Source organism: Episyrphus balteatus, chromosome 1 (assembly GCF_945859705.1).
Source record: "Episyrphus balteatus chromosome 1, idEpiBalt1.1, whole genome shotgun sequence".
NCBI lineage: Eukaryota > Metazoa > Arthropoda > Insecta > Diptera > Syrphidae > Episyrphus > Episyrphus balteatus.
This window is the reverse complement of record NC_079134.1, coordinates 114799432-114824105: the sequence shown is the minus strand read 5'-3', so window position 1 is coordinate 114824105 and position 24674 is coordinate 114799432. Positions and strand designations below refer to the sequence as shown.

At 31.1% G+C, this 24674-nt stretch overlaps 1 protein-coding gene across 2 annotated transcripts in view; it reads right to left on the bottom strand.

Moving 5' to 3' along the window:
• Positions 1 to 1298: 1298 nt before the first annotated feature.
• The window catches only part of LOC129906553 (insulin-like peptide receptor), a 35871-nt gene continuing 12495 nt past the window's right edge, over positions 1299 to 24674 (bottom strand). Inside the window, exons 3-10 of one of the 2 annotated variants that reach the window (XM_055982360.1) lie at positions 23986 to 24066; positions 23768 to 23925; positions 18682 to 18804; positions 13539 to 13886; positions 13167 to 13476; positions 4404 to 4534; positions 2019 to 2689; positions 1749 to 1896 (exon numbers count right to left, since the gene is read on the bottom strand). In XM_055982360.1, the coding sequence (XP_055838335.1) occupies positions 1880 to 1896; positions 2019 to 2689; positions 4404 to 4534; positions 13167 to 13476; positions 13539 to 13886; positions 18682 to 18804; positions 23768 to 23925; positions 23986 to 24066 (1839 nt within the window). In that variant the 3' untranslated portion in view covers positions 1749 to 1879. Of the gene's footprint in view, positions 2690 to 4403; positions 4535 to 13166; positions 13477 to 13538; positions 13887 to 18681; positions 18805 to 23767; positions 23926 to 23985; positions 24067 to 24674 lie in introns of both variants that reach the window. The other variant, XM_055982359.1, reaches the window with a different exon arrangement.

Genomic DNA, 24674 nt, shown 5'->3' with positions numbered 1-24674 from the left:
TGTACAGCATTTTTTTGTTTTTTTAAATAACGAACACACCTTCTTAAAATGTCTATATCTTCAAAATTAGTATGAATGTTATATAATTTCTTGCATACCAAAGATTTTTTAGATTATTTTCTGGAAATTTTAGAAACTTTTTTTTAAATATAATAAATACATATTTATCTACATCTACATAGTTTTTTTTAAATAAAAAGAGGATTTGGTATGATATTCTTAAAAATTAATTTTATTCGACACAAATAAAAACAAATTAAACTTTCAAAAAAATTGATTAAAAAAAATTGAAGTATTTTTGAAAAATCCAAATGTTCAGAAATCAATAAAACGTTTTTATGACAGGTACCGTTAAATTCTGTTTAAAACGTATTTTTTTATTTCAAAAGTAAGATCTCGTGTGTGATAATACACGTATTTTTTTAAAATCAAAATCGTTAGAGCCGTTTTTGAGAACAACAACTTTTCTTCATTTTCCTCATATGGCAAGTAGGTAGGCACCGTTAATATTGATAAAAAATGACACCTCCAAATGCTAATTTTTTTCAAACCTGGTTCGATTGCCCAAGGTTAGCCCAGAATAGCCCAACATTTTCTTACTTGCGATATAGGCACTATAGGGCAAGTTAAGGATTCGGAAAAAATATCGAACTCGAGATAACAATCACACATGACATTACGATGGAGAAAGCCCAAAAAGTGGTTTTAGGTGATTCCCTGGAGCGTAAATTGAAATTTTTGTTTAAGGACCAAAACTAACGGTACCTGTAATATAACGGAAATCGAAAAGTATATTTCTATCGATTTTGAATAAATTTGTTTGCATAATTTTAAAGATAAGACCAAACTTTTGAAATAAAAGCCATAGAACCGTTATTTGGGTTTCTGAATATCTCTTACTAACCTGATTTAACCGTAATATTAAAATTTTGGAAAAAGTTCAAAAAAAAAAAACGGCTCTAACTATTTTCAATTTTTTTTTTTCTAAAAATTCGTTTTCATACAAAAAACCAGATGGCATAGGTACTACGTTTTGTAATCAGAGCCATTAAAAACCATGATTTATTAATTATAAAAACATATTTTATGTCTTTTTTTGCATTCTCAGAAATATGTTATAAAAATAAAATCAAATTATAATTTTCCCTAATTTTTTGTTTATAAAATTAAAGATAAGAGCTTCTTTTACCATAAGAGCAAGTATACGTGCATTTTATTTTTTTTTTTAAGAAAGCAATTAAATCAATAAAAATTATTTGAATGTATCAATAAAACACTGCAATTACTTTGTAATTTATAGTTAAATATATTATGTTTTATTTATTTATATGCACCATGTTTTTGGACAGTATTTCAATTATTATCATTAAATTAAAATTAAATTGGTAATACAGTTTGGTAATACAGTTTATGAAGTTGCTTTGAGCTATAATAAAGCAATTAAAGGGTCACTTTATCCTTCATCTACTACTTATCTTAGAAACTATTGCGGAACTCCACCCTATCCAAAACAGGGACAAGAGCTTGACGATCCTCTATTCCCAGAACATTACGGACCCTTTCAGCTCCCCTTCTCCACGGATGAAAGCGTGTAAGATTTAACCAACCTTTCCGGTAGCATAACCAAACGAGCAATACAAATATAATAACAGCAGCCGCAATCAACATAACTTTAACAGGAGTGATTTTCGATTTCGATGGTACACAAATATCAATATCAAACCATTTGCTAACTTCACTTCCTCCCGTGGTTACAACTCTTATATTAAATTGGTTAGGCATATACAGATCTTTAAATATAACCGTGACCTTATATCCATTGGTTTCAAATTTCTTTCTACTTATGCAATGGCCGAATCCATAGTCCACCGTTGGAACATTAACTGGTTTTGTGTCCTGAAATTGTATAAAATAATTTAGTATAGCTCCATTTGGGGTCGGAGGCTCAGAAAATCTTATTATATGTTCCTGAGTAGTTGAATCTCTACAGCCATGTGCATTAGTGATTATATTAAAACCTTTTGCAAATGATGTTCTCTCGGTGTGCATAAAATAAGTTCCACAGCCCATGTCATTACAGGCATATAAAAAGGAGGTGTATCTTGTAAAATGCCTTAAACTAGCAAGTGTGAATTTGTCCGCTTTGGCGTCAATTAGCGTGATCGTTGTCCCAAAAGCATTCTTTATCATAGGATGACAATTTGGCTTTGAGCTCATACTGCATACGAATTTAGCTTCCATATCGCTTTTGAACTCGTCATCTTCTAGCTTTTCTCGTTTTCTTTGACAACAGTCATCGAAATCTTCTAAGCCACTTTCTGCATAGTGTATCACAGGCGATAGACAGTAGTCTCTTGTGTCTAAGGTTTCTAGATCATTGGTCAGTTCGTATGACTCTAGAATATAATATTTAACGACTTCTCTTGATTTATTTCGTGGAATAAACATAAATGTAATATTATCAAATTTTTTGTCATATGTTATAAGTTGGGGTGGCGTGGGAAAATCTGGTTTTGTTAAAAACCTTTGAACATGAGACCTTGCAGAGTAAGAGTCTTTCTTTTCAAAGGTTTTTACAAAGTAATCATAAAAAGTATAGGACGTTAGATTGGATATGAAATAGGTTAAATGAGTTGAATTTTCTGGCTCAACATCAGTTTTGAACATTAAATCTCGTTGCCAGTGAACTCTGAAAAAATAAAATTATTATTTTTAGTTATTTTAAAGCAATACCAATGAATAAGGAGTAAAGGAATTATTTTTCTGGATTTGGATTTTGAAAAGATAGCCCATTTAAATCGTATTCAGACTTATATAAAAGTGGAAAATTCTGGTGTAATTGTTTTTTGTTTATGCTGAACCCGAATCTGAATCTGTGCAACAATATTTCTGATGGCAAACAAATTCGTATAGAATAAAAATACAAAAGGGTAGGTATGTATCTATTTTTTTGTGGTTCAAATAGTAGTTTTCACTCAAAAGAGCGTCGAAAAACCTTGCTTTTTGTCAAAGTGTTAAAATTTTTATTGGTCTTTAAAGTGAAACATATAATTTCGAATTTACACGACTGGCAACTTGCAAGTAATTTTGCCATTTTGTTACCATTATTATTTTCGTTGTATAAAAGTTCTGCCATTAAAAATAAAATGCACGACTGAATCGCACGTACTTGCTCTTACAGTTCAAAACACTTTTATGCTAGTTTACTTGCAAGAGCTGTCTCTATATAATTATAAAGAAATTTTGTTTATGTTGGGGAAGAGCCGACATTTGAGCAAAATTTTGTTGAATGAAAAAAAAATTTTTGTTAGTTAACTTTTTTTTTGGAAAAAATAAAAATACAATTGCTTTGAATATTACGTCTGCAAAGTTTAATCAAAATCGTTAGAGCCATTTTCGAGTTATTTTGTTTGAATTGAAAAATTTGTATGGGAGGTACACTTTCTAGGCGTGATATAAAAAAAAAAACAAAAAAAAAAAACAGCTTTCAGAATTCTATAAAAATCATCTGTACCAAATTTGAAGAAAATCCGTCCACCCGTTTAGGCTGTGGAAATGTGTACAGATGGACGCACAGACGCACGGACGGAATTTGGAGACCCCCTTTTTTGGAATTCTTCATCATCTTAATGTTGGTTTTAATTAAAACCGTGTCGAAAACGACACGAAACTAATACTTGCCCTATAGAGCAAGTAAAAATGGTAAGGCGCCATAACAAAACCAGCTCATTCTTTGGCAATATTAAGGCATTTGACAGTTGTGTGCCAAAATTACTGGCAAGTTGCCAGTCATGTAAATGGTGCATAAGTCTTCCAAAAAAATAAATAATGCAAAGCTACTTACTACTTAGGTTCTCCGCCTACTAGGTACATAAATGGGTTATCCCTTAGGCTTAGGGGACATTGGGTTTCAACAAAACCCACACGCCATTGTGTACACTTTCTAGCGATGTAATATTTTCCTCCCTCCACCTCTATCTAAATTGCGCTGACTCTTCCTCTACTACTGTCGAAGCTTGGCCTTGAAGATCAAAGAGTTATTTCTACCGATATTGGACAACATACCGCACGCAGCTTTTGCCTTCCCGATTCGGATGATGATGTCTTGTTCGATTATCTACACATTTGCCATAAACTACTTGTATTTTTCTCTACTGTTATTCGTGGTAAATATCACTTTTCAAGTAATAAGCCAATGGTTGCCATGATTCAGATTCGTTTTCAGCACCCCAAGGAACATAATAAAACAATAATTTCACCACAACTTCCCTATTTAATACAATTCACCTAGACTTAGAGATTGGATTTGACATTTAGAAGATTTTTAAAATTTTTGTTTCAGCACTTTTTATGGCTTACGGAAATTCCTTTACATCTCTCATTTATTGAACAAGCTTATGTACCTCATACAAACATCATCGTCAAGTTCACTTTCTTCGCCTTTGAAATATTGAGATTCACGATAAATTACTTCTACTTCATCAGCTGTTTTCTCTTTCAGCCAGGATATTTGAACACTATTTTGCGTAGCTCTCTGCAATGAATATTTGAAGATTTTATGATGGGTTAACAAAACATATTTTGATAAATTTAAAATTTCTCAATATTAATAATTAATAAATAAATAATTAAAAAAATGGGCACGTTCAGGAAATATTAGGGACTAGATATTTAGGTAACGTCATTTTCTGAACGCAAATTTGAGTAAATTGACTAAATTAGTTTGGATCTGATGTTATTGTCAAATTTCGAAATTTATTTAAGAATTTTTAGATATATCGCATGGGGCAGACACTAAATTTCACTTTTCTTTAATTAATTATAACCGATAATACACTTTTGCTCGTTGTTCACACAAATAGATTCCATTTTGCTAACGCAATTCTATATTTAAAAACAATCAGCTGTCATGTTGACAAAAAAAACTTTCCTAATTGTATAGGGAAAAATTTCTTGCCTAACTTTCCAGTCAGCTTTCCAATAAAATTACCTAAATTGGAAGGATTTTTTTGACAGTTGACCAATCAGAGGCCGAGAAATTACCTAAATATTTAGTCCCTAACGTTTCTGAACCTGCCCAATAAGTTAAAGGTGAGTTGACATTGACAAAATTGTAGGAAATAAAATAATTAAGACTGTCATAAAAATTTGTCAAAAAATAAAAAACCACCACGGGTGGAATCGGCTTATGTGATTTGAGATCGGTGACACGTGACAGTCACATAAGACAAATTTGATCTGCATAAGATGATAGTCACAGTGATAATCACATTTTTGTGATTCTTTCCTGTGAAAGCTTTTTTGTTATCACATTCATACAAAATTGACACGTGCTCAACATTTTTGTTCAAGAATTTTGTCAATTTCTTTATAAAAATGAATGTTTTTGTGCCGGTTCAACTATTTTCAAGAAATTCAAATGCAGAAAGTGAAATTAACTATAATACAAAAGCTCGGTACTTTAATTTTTTGTATTTATATCTCAAATTTTACAAATTCTTGAAAAATTTTCGAATGACAAAAAAAAATATTTTCGTTTGCACATCCTAAGGCTTTTGGATTTACCATCTGGAGTTCGATCGACTCATATTTCACCTACTCTGCAATTAGCTACGACACTGAAATTTTTTTAGCTCCATTGCTTAAAGTTCTTTTTTCAGAGCAATGAAGCAATTGTCTCTCTTTTGACTTTTCGTCGGAAAGAGTGGACACAATTTTTCAGTTTAACTATTGTTCCATTTAGTTTTCCAACGACTTACTTATGCAATTGGAACTTTCTTTTTGTGTTTCGATAATTTTTTTCTGCAGCTGTATTTGTTTTTGTACAAGTAGTTTCCTCTTCAACTGATTTACTAGTTCTAAATAAAAAGAGAAATATAAAGAAGCTAGTGCCCATGTTCTGTAACTCTCCTGCCCTTTCCAGAAGACGTAAATTATTCTTGGAAAAATATTTCTTAGAAGATACTAGTGAACTATTTAGTTCATACTGACATCTTAAACCTTCGCGGCTTCATTTAAAGCTCCAACTGGTTTATTTAGGAGTTTCCTTGCAAAATCATGGTAGCCATTTCTACCTAACCTAACCTTACCTTAGGGAATCTAATTATTTAATGATAGGTATATTTCTAAAAATGGATTCGTTTCTACCAGCTCTCCACTAGAACCTACATACAAAATGAGCACAGGAAATTCAGAAAAGGGTCCTGTAAACATATATGATCCAAGCTTAACGGAATGTAAACTGCTGTTTAAAATACAAAAATAAATAAAAAAACATTTAATAATTGAAGCGTTTGGATGAAGAAGGGGGTAAGTGACATTTGCAACATTTCGAGATATAAGGACTTAAAGTTTTTTGTTGAGAACTTTTTTCGTAAATAAATAAAATTGAATGAACTAATAAAATAAGAAAAATAATAGCTTTTTAACAATGTTACTTTTATTTCAATAAAGCACTTTGGTATATTAAAAAAAAAAAACAAAATTTTTCAAAAAAAGAGCAGTTAACTCTTTCTTGCACAAAAAGCTTATTAGTATTTTGAATTTTTAAGAATACAAAGGGGTTAAGTAACACAATTCATTTGTTTTTCTTTTAATTTTGAATATTTTTTTGTTCGCATGGTTCCGATAAAGCTTTTCCATAAAACCAGTGGTGTTCCCTTGGCATGAACATCATTTGTTCCTTTAAATTTTTTATTTTCTCAACAGAAAGCTGCTTTATCTTTTTTTCTCGGACGAAAAAGCCTTGGTTTTTTTATTTAACCCAAAAAGGAGTTAAGTGCTGTTACCCCATTCTTCCACTCATATTATGCGATTTTTTTCTCGGACGAAAAAGCCTTGCTTTTTTTATTTAACCCAAAAAGGAGTTAAGTGCTGCTACCCCATTCTTCCACTCATATTATACTATTTTTAGTTTTGTTAATTACCCTTTTATACCAAAAATTAAAGCGCTTAATAAGAAAATACGAATCGTAGCGTGACATAGATTAGAGAAATTTAAGTTTTCGCTAGGCATCCTCATTTAAAAAAAAAAAACCGAAAATCGAAAAAATGTCACTTACCCTCTTCTTCATCCAAACGCTTCAATTATTCTTTTTAGATTTTTTATTTTTTTTCAGCTGAGAAGGTAACAATAATGGCGCAAAATTTTAAACGATTAAGTAAAACGCTAAGGCTATTTTAATAAGTTACTAAGTTAAAGAGCATACTGATTTTTAACTTAAGTTAATTACTAAAATGGCTTAAGCATTTTACTAAATCGTTTAAAATTTTTTGGTTTTTTACTTCACGACATTTTAAAACCGTGTCGTCAATGAATATTAAATTAATCAGAAAACAAGAAGCAGTAGGCGTATAGATGACTATAAATATTTTTATCACCATTCAAAAACTATAGAATGTTGGAATGAATACGCCAGTTGTGGAAACAGGTCTTTTCAACCCATTTATAGGTAATTATATTATTTTGATAAATTATACAAGGTTTCCTACAGTCACCGCTAAAGACGAAAACCCTGGGGTCGAATTACGGCATACGTTCGTTAACGAATGGTTGCTATGTATCCCTATCGTTTTCTAATAATTAAATAGAGACAGAAATAGTCAAAACGTTAACGTATGATCGTAATCGTGTGCCGTAATTCGACCCCTGGTTTCGTAGTAATTCTAAGTCGAAATCAGTAAAACATAAAAACCGTTTAAACTTGAGAATGAAGCGAAAACGAGAAATTTACCACATACATTTTTTGACATAGATTTAGTATTTTTTTCTATGGTGGTGACTGTAGGACACTCTTTGTCTGTATATGTATAACTATTAATTAAATCGAAATTGTGCATTTCTAACATAAAATACTCCGTCGACTCCATTAACGAAACTACAATCCTTGAGTACAGTTTTTATCCGGTTCGCAATCATATTGCTATGGACAAATATAATGCCAAGCAGACCGGTGGTGGTTACTCGTCTGTGTCAAAAATAGAAATAAACGGTCCAATGTTTTGAGCTCAGGTCATATTATGGACATTTACTTTCCGGATTACCATCTTATAATTGTGACTACCAGAAATTACAAAACGCAATGGAAACGACTAAAAACCACAAAAATGAATGTTTCACTGAGGAAATTTTAACAGAAAATGACTGCAGCAGCGAAAATACGAACGCAAAAACAATATTTTACTAGTTTGTCGCAAGCCGAAGAAAAAGCAACTGAAGAATCAAATGTTACAACGAATTCCAGCTCCAATGGACAATTTGTACAACAGCCAAAACAATAGGTGTGTTTTTTATTACCACCGGACTTAACTGGACAAAAAAAAACGCCTCGGGGCCTAGCGAGAAAAATTGGCAGCACTGCATATTAAATGTTCCGACACAAAATGTTCAGCTGACACAAAAAAAATATATAATTGTTATATTTTTCGCTTTTGGGTTTTCTTGTGTGTTTTTGAAAAAAATAGTTTGACTAGCTATTAAATAAGTATTTAAAATAATAATTGTGAACAAATTCTAAACAATTTACGAACAAGTTGATTTGGAATCACAGATTTAAATCTGTTGAAAAAGTTAAGCCCAGAGAATTCTCTGGGCTAAACAACTAAGCCCAAGGGGCTAAAGTGTTGTTGTATTTAACAATTGCTTAACCCCGACTGTGTCTTTTTGTCTAGTTAAGACCGGTGGTAATAAGAAACACATCTAATATTTTAAAACAAGTGCTCAACGTAACCGTGTTTTACCGACGGCAACCGTGTCGAAGGAAAAGGGAAAGAATGACGAAGAGCGTAAGCGCATGGCAGCATTTGGAGCCATGCGCATGAAGTTTAACGACGATGAGTATGCGGCTTGTTGGTAGAAATTAAATAATGCAAAGCATTCAATCTTGTTTTGCATCAAAAACAGGTGGAGTTTTGGAATACTGCGATCAAAACTATGAAGTCCAATGAACCATCACCATTTCAACCTCAATCATATCCAGTCGGCACTATTTTCAGTGTTCCAAACTCGTCTGTCAAAAGGTTAGCAAGTCACATGCAATTTGCGGCATCAAATGCTACACCTGATTCTGGCTGTACCAATGTGCCTTTTACTACAGAGCAACAATTTGAAAAATCCGTTATAGAAGCATTGGGTAATCAACAAGCTATTATTGAATTTATACTGATAATGACATTTTCAACGACACTTTTTCTAAATAAATATAATAATCAGTCCTTTTTAGTAGAAATAAAAAATCGAAATTTAAGTAAAATTGAAGCATTCTACATATATAAAACAAACATTAAGAGCCGATTTTTCAATCTTCTAATAAACAGTCAGTTAACTGTTGGTTCGCCTAGTACGCAGCTGAAGCGAAACGAAAATTTCTATACAAAATTTAATTAACGAGATCGAGATCTTGAACTAGAAATTTCGTTTTGCTTTTCGTTTTTTCAGTACGCAGGTCTAGCGAAAAATTGGAGAGTTTTCATTCATTTGTCACTTACTTTTTACTATCCTGTGCATTTTTCTTGACTCCAAGAACAGTGTTGACGGTTTTTTTTTTCACTTTTAAAATTATTTTTTGTTGATTTTTCTTGATTTTTAATTAATTTTGAATTTTTTTATTTTGACTTTGACAGAATACTCGATGATATTTTTTCGTAAGCATTTTCGTTGTTGACTTTGGAGACTTTTCGCTTCAGCTGCGTACTAGGCGTAATAAACAATCAGATAAAAACATTGAATTTTTCAATCAAGTAAAATCTATTCTACAGAATAACAAAAAAAAATATGTCAAATTAAAAAATATTCATTTTCAGTCATAATTGTTTTTGTTTTCTTGTGTTCCGGTCTATTTTTTATCGATATTTTCTTCAAAACAGCTTTGACAATTGACACAATATTTTTGTTGTGATTATTTCTTAGAATAATTTTTATTATGATTCTGAACTTTGCAGACAATTTGTGGGCTGAGGTTTGGACAGCCACCAAAGTCGCAAAACTCGTCTGATTAAAAAAAAAAAAATAAACGGCAATCGCTTCATTAAATCATATATATTTTTTGGTTTTTTTTTTATTTGTCTTAACAAAAAAGTTATAGCCAAAAACCGCAAAAAACACCAAAAATGTATTAAAACAATTTTGGACTTATGTCACAACTGTAATAATGGACCGATTTTCGCTTCGATTAATCAAAATCATATCATTTCATTAAAGTAAAAAAAACACGTAAGTGAGTTCTAATTTTTTGAGCTTATTATTAAAGCCCAGTTTATTTTCTTAAAAAAAATAAGTTTTTTCATAAAAAAGACTACTGATTTAAAAAAAAAAAACTGAGTGAATTCAATTAATTTTTGTAATTTTTTTTTATGTTTTTTTGCGTTTTTTGGCCATAACTTTTTTGTTAAGACAAATAAAATAAAATGCACGGCTGGGTCGCACGTACTTGCTCTTGTGGGTCAAAGTATCGATATCTTAAATATCTATCGGAAATTTATGATTTTGTTAAGTTTCGAGAAAAAAATAAAAAAAAATATACCTAAAGCTAAAAATAAATTTTATATTTTTTTTCAAAAACTTAATTTTTTGGTTACATTTAACACTTCAAAATTATAAGTAATACCTGTCTGTAAATTTTGAATACAATTGGCTTATGCTTTGACGATATATACGAACCTTAAAAATATGTCAATTTTTGAAGAACGGCAACGCCAAGTTTTCGTTCTCCGCATTTTTCTAGAAAAACTAAAAACGCAGTTTTGTTACAATCAATGAGACTATTACGTCCACCAAATTTAATCAAAATCGTTAGAGCCGTTTTCGAGAAAATTGCAATACCTCGAAACGTTATATGGGAGATATGCGTTAAAAAGGAGATATTTAAAAAAACGGGTCTGGGGAATTACTCAAAAATCATCTGTGCCAAATTTCAAGCAAATACATTCATCCGTTTAAGCCCTAGCTCGATGTACAGATGGACGCACAGACGCATACACGCACAGACGCACGGACGCATAGACGCACAGACCGACGGACGGCATGACGATCTTCTCCATCATCGTAATGTTGGTTTTGATTAAAACCTCAATTTTTTTTCTACACGAAACCAATACTTGCCCTATATAGAGCAAGTAAAAAAAAACTAAAAAATATGGCCCGTAGATTTTGATTTAACGAAGCGATTGGCGTTTAATTTTTTGAATTCAGACGAGTTTTGCGACTTTGGTGGCTGTCCAAACCTAAGCAGACAAATTAGGCGTGTTTTTTTGGCATTTCTATCCGCATTAGGATTTCCAAAAAATCAACATTGAACAAAAATTTATATGCACGCACCAAGAGAAAGGAATACGTAAACTTGCATACCTCCTCAAAATTCTACCCGCAGCTTGGTTTAGTTTCTAATCCTATCGGCAGCTGCGTGTTGTTTTTGTAATGCATGTATACGGCAACTGCGGATACGGATAGAAATACCAACAAAACACAGCTAGTGTCTGCAAAGTTCAGGATAATTTTTTATTCGTCTCTGAAAGAAACAGATAGTTTTATTCCTCTTTTAAAAGTTTTATTAAAGGAATAAGCTATATCCGACTGCTAAAAAATTGATTTTTTCTCTATAAGTACTAACTGATTGTTTAACTAACTATTGAAAAATTGGCCCATGGCCCTTAATCTAATTTAATTTTTTTGAGTTCACAGTTCAGTTAGGGCTGAGTTATTGCTGATTGCTATAAACGCTCACCAGTAAAAGATTTCAGATTCCTGATGTTTCAATTTTTACTGATGGATTTTACTGATAGCTATAACTGACGCCTAAGTAATGTTTCTTTACATATTTTATAGGAAAAGTCAGATTAACAGGAACTTGTTTATACTCAGAAATCAGAGTAGTAGTACTTGATGAAGAAACGCTGGGTACCTACTAGACAAAAGGACTTTGGCACTTTTACGTCTCAAACTTCAAAAATAAATTTTTAATTCGTACCTTTTTTAATTTTGAATAAAGCAAAAAAACCCATTTTTTAGAGATTTTGCCTGGTTTTCTGAGTTTTCTGGCAAACTTGTAAACAATACTTTTGTTCATTATTGTTTTCTTCATAAGAATAAATTTATAAAACACTATTTTTACAACACATTTATCGGCCCCAAAGTCAAAATTATCATGGGTAAGAAAAAAATAATTCCATTTAAAAATTAATATCTAAGTAACTAAAAAAGATTTTAATATTTCCTAAGTGCACGTTTCTTCTAAAAATCAAGACATTAATGAAGTTTTTCTCATAAGTATTAACGGAGTAAAGGCATGCCAAAGTAAGCATTTTCTTCGATCATCGCTAAATGGTATCAACTTTGCAGATAGAGAGTTACTGTAGAACAATTTTTTTCTTAGAATTTACCCAAGAATCATCCCTCAAAGTCTTCTTATCTCATCCCGTGACACCCTGTATAACAATAACTTGTACTACTTCTTCTAGCTAAAAGTTAAAACACTATTTTTTACAAAATTAGGACCAGAATTTAAAACTTTTAGCAAAAAAAAAAAATGTGAATTAAAGTCCCTTTTTCGATAAAAAAAAACTAAATACCTATATGATATTTGACTAACTTTTTGCACTAACCCAGTAACTAGGAATTATTATCTCAACTGAAATGCCAGCTGCTCTTAGTGCAAATTTGTGTTTCAATACTCCACGCTATTCAAAACTTCCCAATACCATGAAAGCCAAAAAGAATCCAATCAAGATAGCTACTTCTTCCAAGTTTTTTCCACCAAGTTGCTAAAAGTTAAAACACCCATTTTGTTATTTCAACTTTAGTAAAATGTTAAGAAATAATAAAAAGAGATAGAAAAATCGTTTAAAATTTGCAAATTCTTCTTTTCAACCTAGTACCTAACTTACTAAAATGGCCGTAACATTTTACAAAATCGTTTAAAATTTTGCGCCAATATCTTTAAATCATATTATATAAACCTCTTTTACACCCTTTCACACCATCTCCATTTTCATTAATTTTATGATAAATTAACATGATTGATAAATAAAAAACGATTTCAATTTCTTCAATATAGAAAGATTTAGTGAGTTATTTAGATAGCTATAAACAGCTATAAACAGCTATAAACATAAACAGCTATAAACAATAATTAACCTATATTTATGTATAATTTAATAAAATCTTAACTTACCTTTTCATTAACATATAATCTAACAGGTTCACAGAGTACATCTTGGTCATTTATCTGGATTAAATCCCTTTCTTTGTTGTGAATTATCTTGCCATCGAAGTCTTGAACAATTTTGTTACAAAGTTTGTTATTCGCATACGAGTAGATTCCTCCATTGACGAACTCTACAATCTTTTCTGGCTGTGGATTCCAAAGCTCTTGAAGATTCTGATTATTGTATAGAACTAAGGCAAAAGTATCATTTTCTAGTGGTTTTCCTCCGATTTTTTCTAGATTTTGAAGAAAATTCAGCGATCTTAGGAACGGGGAGCTAAGGCAATGATATAAGTAATATTAAGAGCTAAGTCAGTATTTATTTTAACAACAACATACTAATATACTTTAATGTATCCATCAACTATTTGCAAGCTTTTTAAAGATTCAGCCAAATCATCTTCCTCAACTTTGGCTCCAATCTGGATTACCAAGCTGCCTTTGAGATGCTGACAGCCTTTAATACCTTCTGCGTCAGATAGGCTTAAAATAGTATATTCTTGATAACCTTCATCAGGGTGACAGTCTCTAACACACTCGGATTCACATTTTACGCACTCTCCCAATCTTCTGCTGCGATTATATCCTGAGGGACACTGTCTATTGCATTCACGGCCGAGTATATAGAATCTTAAACTATAGCATTCCTCTTTTGTGTAACAACGCTGATGATTTTCAGAATAGTACCTATCAAAATAAATATTATTAACACTGTTTAAAAAGGGTTTTATCATAAAAAAGAATAAAAATATATTTTATAAGTGTATAGTTTTTTTCCAGACCTTATAATGGACAGAAACGTTAATAACGTACACAGTACATACAGAGGCGGCGGAAGGGGTGTGCGGAGTGTGCCCCCGCACACGGCCCCGCGCTTAGAGGAGCCCCGCGGTCGCTAAATGAAAATGTCTCACAAATAATAGAATCCGAAAAACCATGTCTCTTCTCTTTATTCAAAACAATCAAATAATTGAAATTGGCTTGTTTCCACTCGATTTCCATAATTCCATCGAGATGAGTCGAAGCATACATTGGCCACTTTTTGCAAAAGTAGGAAATAAAAAATAAATCAAACAATTTAAGATTATTGTTTGTTTTTTTTTTTTTCTCAAGTGAAGCAAATAATTAGTTTGCCAAGCAACTTGGATTATCTAAAATTTTGCTTATAAAATTCCCAATTAAATTTAAAAAATACAAAATCTCAGTGATAAAAAACAGTTTTTTTTTTCTTTTTTCTATTTTTCAATTTTGTATAGGTATTTAAAATTGTATGAAATAAGTTTTTGTAAAGGTTAAGAATGGGTAAACTTTATTTCCCTTAAATAAAATTCTTTGCTCGCTTACGCTCGCAATTTATATAAACTGATTTTTTACACTTTCTATTTATACAATTTAAACACTTTGTTACGTAGGACTTAAGAACATTTCTGTTTTCCGCCGCCAATTTAATGATTAAAAAGGACCATTTTATTCAGTGGAATTTTCGAATTTTCGCTGTTCGAAATTTCGTAGGTATTCGAACTCATTTTGCGGATTCATTGATGTTTCAAAATACGGACGGATTTACAATCCACCAAACTTCAAAAAACTGTTTTAAACCAAAGATTTTGCTCAAACAAACATGCGAATAATTTATGTTTTTCTCAGTTATTTCGTAAAAAAAATATTTAATGATTGATAAGTATCTAACAGAGGAAAAACATCAACAAAAACAATTTCAATTTTTTATATATCTTCCTGTATTTAGCAGGGGGAGCCCCTTGGTTTTTTCCGGTCTCTTCTTCTTCAACTAAAAAGCAAAATTGAATCACCATTTAAAAGAAGCAATAAGTCCTCAATATTCCTAAAATTACATTTTGATGTTAATCTTGTCTCTATACAAAAGAAAGAAAAAAAAAACGATTTTCTAATAGAAATCATATACATATACAAGTGATTTAAAAAAAAACAATAGTTTAAAGAAAGAAACAAATCCCGACCTTATTTCCTTCTTCCTACTGATAAATTTTAACTTTTTTATTTTAATATAGCAATGGCACTCAGCTATATTACAGGTTGTTTGAAAAGTGTAAATTTTCAAATTTTAAGAATAACGTGAGACTAGCCTAACCACATTCTTAGAACCATCAAATAATGAAGTTTTGCAGTTATTTGCGTTTTGCCAACAATAAGATGAGATGGACTTATTCCCATTTTCCAATTGGTAATTCAATTGATATTTTTATATTCTAAAAAAGAAACCGAGAAACTGACTAAAACAAGAATTTCTACATTAAAATAAATAGCTATATTATACTATACCAATTTTAGAAAATTACAATTTAATCAAAAAAGCAATCAAGTGTTAGTTTTTATTTTGATGAAGAAAGTTTGATTTTTATTTGAATAGTCAAATTTTAGAAAATTTTGCATTTAATTTTTATGAAATTTGGAATGTAGATTAAAAATTTCTGCAAAATTTCATATCATTTTTTCTTAAAATAGTTTTTTTCCGAAAAATGTTTATAGCGATTTCTAACGATTTTGATTTTTTCTAAAAACGCGCCCTAATAAAAGAAATCAATTTGCTGAAATTCATTCTAGATGTCGATTTTGTTTGATTTGAAGAACGAATTATTTTTTTTGATATGTACGTTTCAGAACATTTAACGAAAAATCTTATTTATATAAAAAGTTTTAAAAATTAAAGGAATCTGAAACTTAAGAAAAAGTTCGTGAGATCGAGTCGTTCATTTTGTTTTTCATCTACAGCCCTGTTCCATTGGAAGTGGTAGTCTTCTAATAGTAGATGTTTTGGTTAATCTAGGACTATCATCTACTGTCTTGGGAATCGCTAGTAAAATACTAGTAGTACTTTGCCACCTCCCAAAGGAACAGGGCTTACATTGAAATGAAACGTTTTGTCTTAAGGGGTTATATCTAGTTGTAAGTGCAAAAAATCCTTCTTTTTTGTGGATTTTTGGGGAAGAGGCATTTAATTATATAAACATAAAGAATACATATACACATAGCAAATTAAATGTATTAAAAGAATTCGCTATGTATTTAAAAAAATATTGGGTTCCGTTGTTTTTGTAGTAGATCTCCTAGACGACCTCCAAAAAAAAGGTATCTGGTGGTGAGCAAGATATCTCTGATCCAAGTCACTCAAAATTAAAAAAACCAAAAGATTCATTTTCAGGATAGACGAATGCAGGTAATGAACGAAGAAATAGTCAAAATTTTGATTTTTGACAAAATGGCGGCTTCCCAAAGAAAAAAATCGTTTTTTTTTACGAAAATTTACACTTTAAAGTGGCTTTAAAAATCGAATTATTGTCAAAAACCTTTTTCCTTCCTTCATTACATGACAAAAGTATCTAAGAAAATTGTGTAAAAATTTAAAGCCGATTACTTCAGCCGTTTGGGAGAAAGTTTGCTCACCGCCAGACACCTTTTTTTTTGAGGTCGTCTAGGAGATCTTCTACAAAAGTTACGGAACCCAATATTTTTTTAAATACACATTGAATTCTTTTAATACATTAAATTTTCTATATAATTAAATGCCTCTTCACAAAAAATCCACAAAAAAAGTTTTTTTTTGCACTTACAACTAGATAACCCCTTAAGTTTGTTATTAGAATTTTGAACTTGAACTTGGACGGAAGATTTGATACTTTTTTTCAAAATAATAGTCCAAATTCATTTTCTCAGGGGCCCCGAAAATTTACTCTAGCACACGCCTCATTTTGGTCTAGCGCCGCCTCTGAGTACATATAATAAGGTAATATCTTCCGAACGTTGTCAAAATTTGTTTGTCAAAAATGGACTTGGGCACCAATCTGTCAGATCGGCCTTTAATTTTTATATTTCAATCGCAGTAAACAGGAAATTTGTTCTTTTAGTTTATAAAATGTCATTTGAAAAAATTATAAATTGAAAAATAACAAATTTCTTCGTGTTTCTTCGTGGAAAATGGTCAATAATTGTTAAAAAATTATTGGTGTGGATTATTCTCATGAAATTTGTCAAAAAGAAGGATCTTAAAAATGATATAATAAATTACCGAACTACCTATAGCAAAACTTTCAAGTTTCAACCATAGGAAAATTCCATGAAAGCATATTTGACAAGACAATAACCCTTAATAATAGAGCTTAATTTAGTGAAAACTCGGTTTTACTAAAAAATTATAAGTAAGAAACTTTAAAATCTACTTAGTTTAAGACTTCTTTTTTTCTTAAAATCGAGTTCTACTAAATTCGGCTCTGTTACTAAGGGCCAATGTTTTTTCGTCTTCAAATTATCTTATAATAAATTAAAATATTCGAAATTAATAATAAATAAAATATTTAAATACTGTGAAATAAAAGCGAAATATTAAAAACTAATTAATGGGTATTGAAAAAGGTCTTAAAAACTAAATGTCATGTCTCGAGTTTGACTTTCTTTACGAATCCTAAATTTGCTCTACATATATAGATACCTATAATCACAGATCATAAATTACACTGCACAACAAAATTAAGCTTTTTGTTTGATGAATTAACCAAACAATACTTTTCCAAAGGTTTTTGGTGTGCTGAACTCAAATCCGAATTCAGAAATATTCTATCAGCTCCCGTTTTTTAAATATTACCGTTAGAATATGCAAAAACACCTGTTTCTGAAGTTATGCTGCAATGTGTGGGAATTTTTTTGCAACACTTTTTGTGAAGGTTTGTATAAGAATTGCCTTTCTTCTTTAAAAATCTGTTTAAATCTTTGGGATATCTTTTTTATAATCCGAGATATTTTAATTTGAAGTTACTGCAGTTTGAAATAACGTTATTGATAAAATAAGCCAAAACACACGTACTTAATCTTAAGATATCTCAGATAATAAAGCAGATATCGGAAAGATTTAAACAGATTTTCAAAGAAGAAAAACAGTTCTTATAGAAACCGTTAAAAAGTATGCCAAAATAAGGTACTTCACATCAAAGCATAACCTCAAAAAACGTGTTTTTGCATTTTCTAATGGCAATATTTCAAAAACTAGAGCTGATAGAATGTTTCTGACTCCGGCTTCGAGTTCAGCACACCAAAAACCATTGGAAAAGTATTGTATAGTTTATTCATCCAAAACCTTGTTGTGCAGTGTTATTAAAAAAATTAATTATTAAATTATGATTATATTATCTGTGCTATAATATAGCAAGTAAAAAAAAAATGTGCGATTAAAAGTTATACCTACTTAAATATCATTGACTTATGGCAACGATTAAAAAGTGTAAAAGAACACACTATACCTACATAGATACATAAAAGAACGTACCTGCAGTAGTAATTACTAAAAAGAAAATACATTCGATGCCAACAAAAATTTAAATACAAATGGTCTAAATGGTCTCTCTCAAGGGAAAATTTTACTCGAAAATAACACCAAAAGAGGTCTTACTTAAAAAAAAAATAGCATAAGAGTTAATAGAGTCTATCTGCTTTAACTTTTAGTCATACTTACATATCAGGAGGACATTCACCTACACACTCTCCGTGATCTGTGATTCCTTTGCAAACATTACATCCTATGAGCGTATCATTCCAGCATCCGCCAAGGCAATGTTGACTACATTGAGTATTACCGCTGTAAAAGTAAGAGATTTAAAATATTCAGACGATTATTCTATTTTTCTAGTATATCGTGTCGCCCGAGAACTACATCGTTGTTTCTCAAAACAATTCAAATTTAACATTTTCGCAATTACGCATAATGCATATGTTAGCCTAAAGCTGTGTTCACACTAGGTTGATCAACACGTTCACAATACGTTCCAAATTGACATAATGAACAGTTAAACGGTTTAACTGTCACGGTCTAAGTATTATCAACATTTTTCTCTCATTCACGATTTAATAAAAACATGCTTTTATTTTTAGTAGAGTAACTAAAGCTCAAAAATGACAATATTAGAGAACCCGGCCGAACAGCTGTGATTTTGATGATCTTTTTTTTCAAACGTTTGAAAAAAAAGATCATCAAAATCAGAGCTGGGGGCCAATTCCCTATCTGTGAAGCTGTGAAGTGATAAAAATAATATCATTTTATTTTTTACCGTATCACTTTACAGACACCCCTTATGCGATTCTCAAACTCAATGTGTACTAAAAAGTACTACATGAAAAAAACTTTCATTTGCGAGAAAAATATCGTTGCCGTTCAATGAAAACTCCCTAAGTCCATTTTTGGCAAAAATGAGATAAATACGCCATATTTATTCAAATAACTTAATCTACGATTTGTTAAAGCTCCCGAATGGCTAGGTTCTATTACTACCAATCTAAATCTATACAGAATGAAAACTCCCTAGATCCAATTTATTTTAAATATTCGCCAATGTGGACTTAGGGAGTTTTGTTTGGTATAATTTGTAGGTTTTAGTTTTATTTGAAACTAACTTATGGATCTTCAGTAATACTTTAATGAAGCAACGGAAAGAGATTTTCCATCATTTTTTCCACTGAATTTTATTTCACTCGTAAGTTTTTAGAGCCGTGAATGTTTGTGATAGAGTCTTATGCCAAGGTAAAATTCAAACTATGGCTATAGCAATTGTTTTTAATATTTGTTTTAATGTATAAATAGATGCCCAATAGCTCTCAGCTCTAATGTTGTTAATGTGATTTCTAATAAAGTAGAAGTGAGTATTTGGCCAGAATTAACCCCCTCAAAAAGTTTTTAGACTAATGTAAATTTGGTGTAATTAGTATCAACAGGAAGATCTTGATTTTGATAACGATGACGTGGATATAGATGAAAATTATTTGCCTTGTGATAGAAGTTCCTCCGATTCATCTGAACATATAGCTTTACAACCAAAGAAACGAAGTCGGTGGAACAAAGCAGATCATGAAAGTTGGTTGTACAATATAGAGAAAAAGAAACGAAATTCTACGTTAAAAAAAAATATAATTGTTGCAACAAAAACTCCAAAACCTATTACCTGTTGCAAATGCTACTTCAAATGCACAGAGAAGTTTTCAGAGCATGAAAGAGAAAATATTTGCAAAGAATATTGGACTATTGGAAATTACAACAGAAAAAAGGATTTTATTCTAAGAAGCATAGAGTTCAATGAAACGGTAAGACAAAGACCAAGGAAGCATAATGTAAAATCGAGAACGCAGGCAACCAAATATTTTTTTTTGAAAAATGGATCTAAGACTCGAGTTTGTCGAAACTTCTTCCTCAAAACAATAGCCATAAACGATGAACCTTTTAGGTCCGTTATTAAAGGAGCAAACTTCGCAAAAGGAAGGATTCGATAAAAGAGGTCGTCATGCCCCGGGAATAAAAACATCAGACGCCGACAAAAATGCAGTCAATAAATATATTAGTCCAAGAGCTAGTGGCACATTTGACTAAGGTAGTTCTTGTAAGGCTAAAAATTCTTACAGTGATAATTTTTAGCATGCTAAGTAAAAAAATCTTGGTCTGGCAGGCCTCAGCGGTGCACATCATATATATATATGACCTTGAAAGTGTAAAAAAAATTTAAAAAAAAAAGTTGCTCTTGTAAGGCTGAAATTTTTATAGAATTTAGTTTACCCATCGAGAAGAACAAAAAAAAAATTGCCAGACTTTTTTGAGGTGCACAAGTGCCTGCCAGACTGGCCGATATAAGTCCTAGTTAGGTGAGTGGAAAGATGCAACTTTCTAAAAAATGACTTAAAATCCAATAAAAAATATTTAAAAACAACGGCAACACTTGCAGTTATGAGTGATACTTTTTTTAAAAGGTTAAGTTGTACACTTAATTTTAAATTTTAAAACAAAATATTTTAATCAATCGTTTTTGAAATAACCAATTTTAAAGTTAATATTTGGGAAAAAAAACTTTAAAAAAACACATTGAAAAATAATATTGTCAAGACTGTGAATGAAGAGCAAAATTGAAGGATACAGAACATTAATCCAATGAATTTCCTATCAAACACTGAAAACTACATGTCTCTACGACTTCTAGGTTTTGAGAAAATTGAAAAATAAGAAAACCATTTTTTTATCAGATTTTTATTGTTTTATTTATATTTTTAATATTTTTTTATATTTTCTTATTTTTCAATTTTCTCAAAACCTTAATTTCATATTCAAAATTCGGAGATAACGTTAAAAAGATGTTCTTTTCCAACACACGTTATATCTTTTGATCTAGTGGACATACAAATTTGATTTAACTTTAATACGCATGCTAATAACATAACCTTTTATTTGATACATCACTCATAACGGTACGTGCTCTACATGTTACACAATCTTAAATTGAAAAAATTTAAAAATACCTCAAAACTCCTGTGGAGATCTGTTGCCGATGACCAGCCACCAGTATAGGAAGTACCGTAATCTCACTTTGAAATTTCGGCATAGTTGGGTTTAAAAAATTCTTACTTTTTTTGAAGGCATGGTAGAAATATGATTGAAACGTCATATAAAAGGTGAAATAAGCTTTCAGATGATATAAAATTTATATAGGTTGTCATAAAAAAACATGGATTTAAAGGTGATAGATTAAAAAAAATGTAGATTTTTTCAGTTTTTTTTTGTTTGCAAGAAAAATTATTTTTTAAGGTTTCGCTTCTACCACGTGTGAATTGCACACATGATTTTTTTTTTCCCAAATATTAACTTTAAAATTGGTTATTTCAAAAACGATTGATTAAAATATTTTGTTTTAAAATTTAAAATTAAGTGTACAACTTAACCTTTTAAAAAAAGTATCACTCATAACTGTAAGTGTTGCCGTTGTTTTTAAATATTTTTTATTGGATTTTAAGTCATTTTTTAGAAAGTTGCATCTTTCCACTCACCTAACTAGGACTTATATCGGCCAGGACCGGCTGTAATTGCACAGTTCTTCTTAAAATCGCTTGGACAAACACATATATAAATTTCGACTTTACAGAATAAAGTTTCGTTTAATGCATGTAAACTTCGCACCTTTAAGTTAGTCTGGCAGGCACTTGTGCACCTCAAAAAAGTCTGGCAATTTTTTTTTTGTTCTTCTCGATGGGTAAACTAAATTCTATAAAAATTTCAGCCTTACAAGAGCATTTTTTTTTTTTAAATTTTTTTTACACTTTCAAGGTCATATATATATATGATGTGCACCGCTGAGGCCTGCCAGACCAAGATTTTTTTACTTAGCATGTTAAAAATTACCACTGTAAGAAATTTTAGCCTTACAAGAGCTACCTTAGTCAAATGTGCCACTAGCTCTCCTACTATATTGAGAGCTTTCCAGTGATGGAATCTCACTTTTGTCGAAAATCCTCACAAAGAAAATACCTCGATTCAACACTGTCAACTGCTTAAATGTATGAGTTGTACCAAAATGAAAGAAAGTCGCAAAACCAGAAGGCAGTAAGTCTTACAACTTATAGAAGGATTTTTGCAAAGGAGTACAATCTGTCATTTTTAAGCCAAAAAAAGACCAGTGTGCTGTTTGTGCGAAGTACTTAGCTGCAACTGCAAGTAACGAAGAAAAGCATGAACTGGAAGCTGAGTATTATTTGCACAAAGAAAGGGAAAAGGAAGCTCTTGCGATTAAAGCTAATGACAAAGAACTAGCCACCCGAGATCATTCTTTTGTTACAGCCACTTTTGATCTCCAAAGTGTACTACAAATTCCGTGCAGTGATTTTTCACCCATGTATTACAGTCGCAAGCTATGCTGTTATAATCTCACGATTTATGTGGTGGTCCACCTAACAATGCATATTGCTATACCTGGTCAGAGATTAATGGGAAAAGAGGAAGTGTTGAGATTGGGACATGTTTGTACAAATACCTCCATCAGCTTCCAGAACACGTTAAATCAGTCTCTCTGTTTTCGGACACTTGCGGTGGTCAAAATCGCAACCAGAATGTTGTTGCTATTCTCTTGTTGTACTGTCTACAAGAAGATTCGATTTAAGCCTGGTACATACAGGTGAAGCAAGTCGTGAATCCATACAAATTTGTATTTGGGTTCACCCGTGAACGTTTGACGTGAGTTTTGCTCCACGAGCGATGAAGTAGTTCACGAGCAAAATGTACGGGAATCTCTTTCACACAGATGAATTAATTAAAATTTTGAATTTTAGCATGAGGAGGAGGCATAGAACCTCCTTTATATTTTTTCGAACAAATAAATTTGAAAATTGATGAAAAAAAGGATTGTGTGTATTTTGTTTATTGTGTGCGTATTCGTGAGATGAATGAATTAGACGTGTGTACCAGCGATGAATGTTAAATTTTCACAAGCTGCGATGTGTTCACGTTCACTTCACCAGAAGTATATACTATGCTTTAGACATTTGTTTTATTTCTTTCACAAATCAAGAATTGAATTTAGTGTGAAACTGGGAATTTTCTTTAATTGTTTTCATTTCAAAATATCACAGAACGGGAATTGACCCCCTGTTCGGCCGGGTTCTCTAATAATTTGCTTTAGTTACTCCACTATTTATTTGAAATCGAGTTTTTTGTTCGTTAAATCTCAAACGCCCGTTTTTTTTTCATATACGATCTTGTATTTTTCGGGCGGCCAATATGTGTTTATTTTTTTTACCGTGCTAGATTAAATAAATTAGAATTTTCAAACTTTTGGCAGGCTCTGTATGACCAACAGTAATCACAACCCAAGCAGTCAGCAAGATCACATGAAGATTGTTCTGCTGGAAATATGTGATTCTCCCCTGATGTTAAGGTCATACGTTCCCAATTGATCTACCGAATTAAAAGTGATGGTAAAATCATGGTTTACTAAAAATACTTAAGAAACAATACCTTTTTTAAAAAGCACAATTTAGGACAGTTTCCGATGTAAACGTGACCACGTTGTATTGCAATTAAAGATGGAAACTCGATCTGAAAAAAAAAAAAAACAAAAGATGTTTTGTGTGTACATAAAGAAAGTAAGTAAAATAAAGTAAACATGTCCTTAAATGCTATCGTATTATACCTATATGACGTTGAGAATAATAATAATAGTTGAGTTGTGTTCACCGAGGATTTTTCTAGATCAGAACAGGACAGCACAGTTTCGTGAGAAACGTCAGAACAAGTAAGAACAGTCATTTAAACGTCAGTTGTCAAAATTAAAAAAAAACAAACACATTGTAAAGTATATGAATTTTTTGTTAATCGTTTCTCGTTTATTTTTTCTATTTTTTTGTGTTTTTACTACGAAAAATATAATTAAAAATTGTTTTTAGTTATAAAAACCACGAGCACCCGAGAAATATTCGCACAGTTAAATCAAAACAAAAACAAAAAATTACAGCTTTGATTTCGACTCTTCTCATGAATCTGTTCTAACCTGATCTGACTCAAAAGCAAGAACAGAAAATCCTGTTCTAAACTGTTCTAGATTTGTCAATGAGCAGCAAACTAGAACAGTTCGGCACAGAAAAAAACTCAATGAACAGCAAAAAGCTGTTCTTTTCTGCCTAGAACAGTCCAGCATAGCGTCAGTG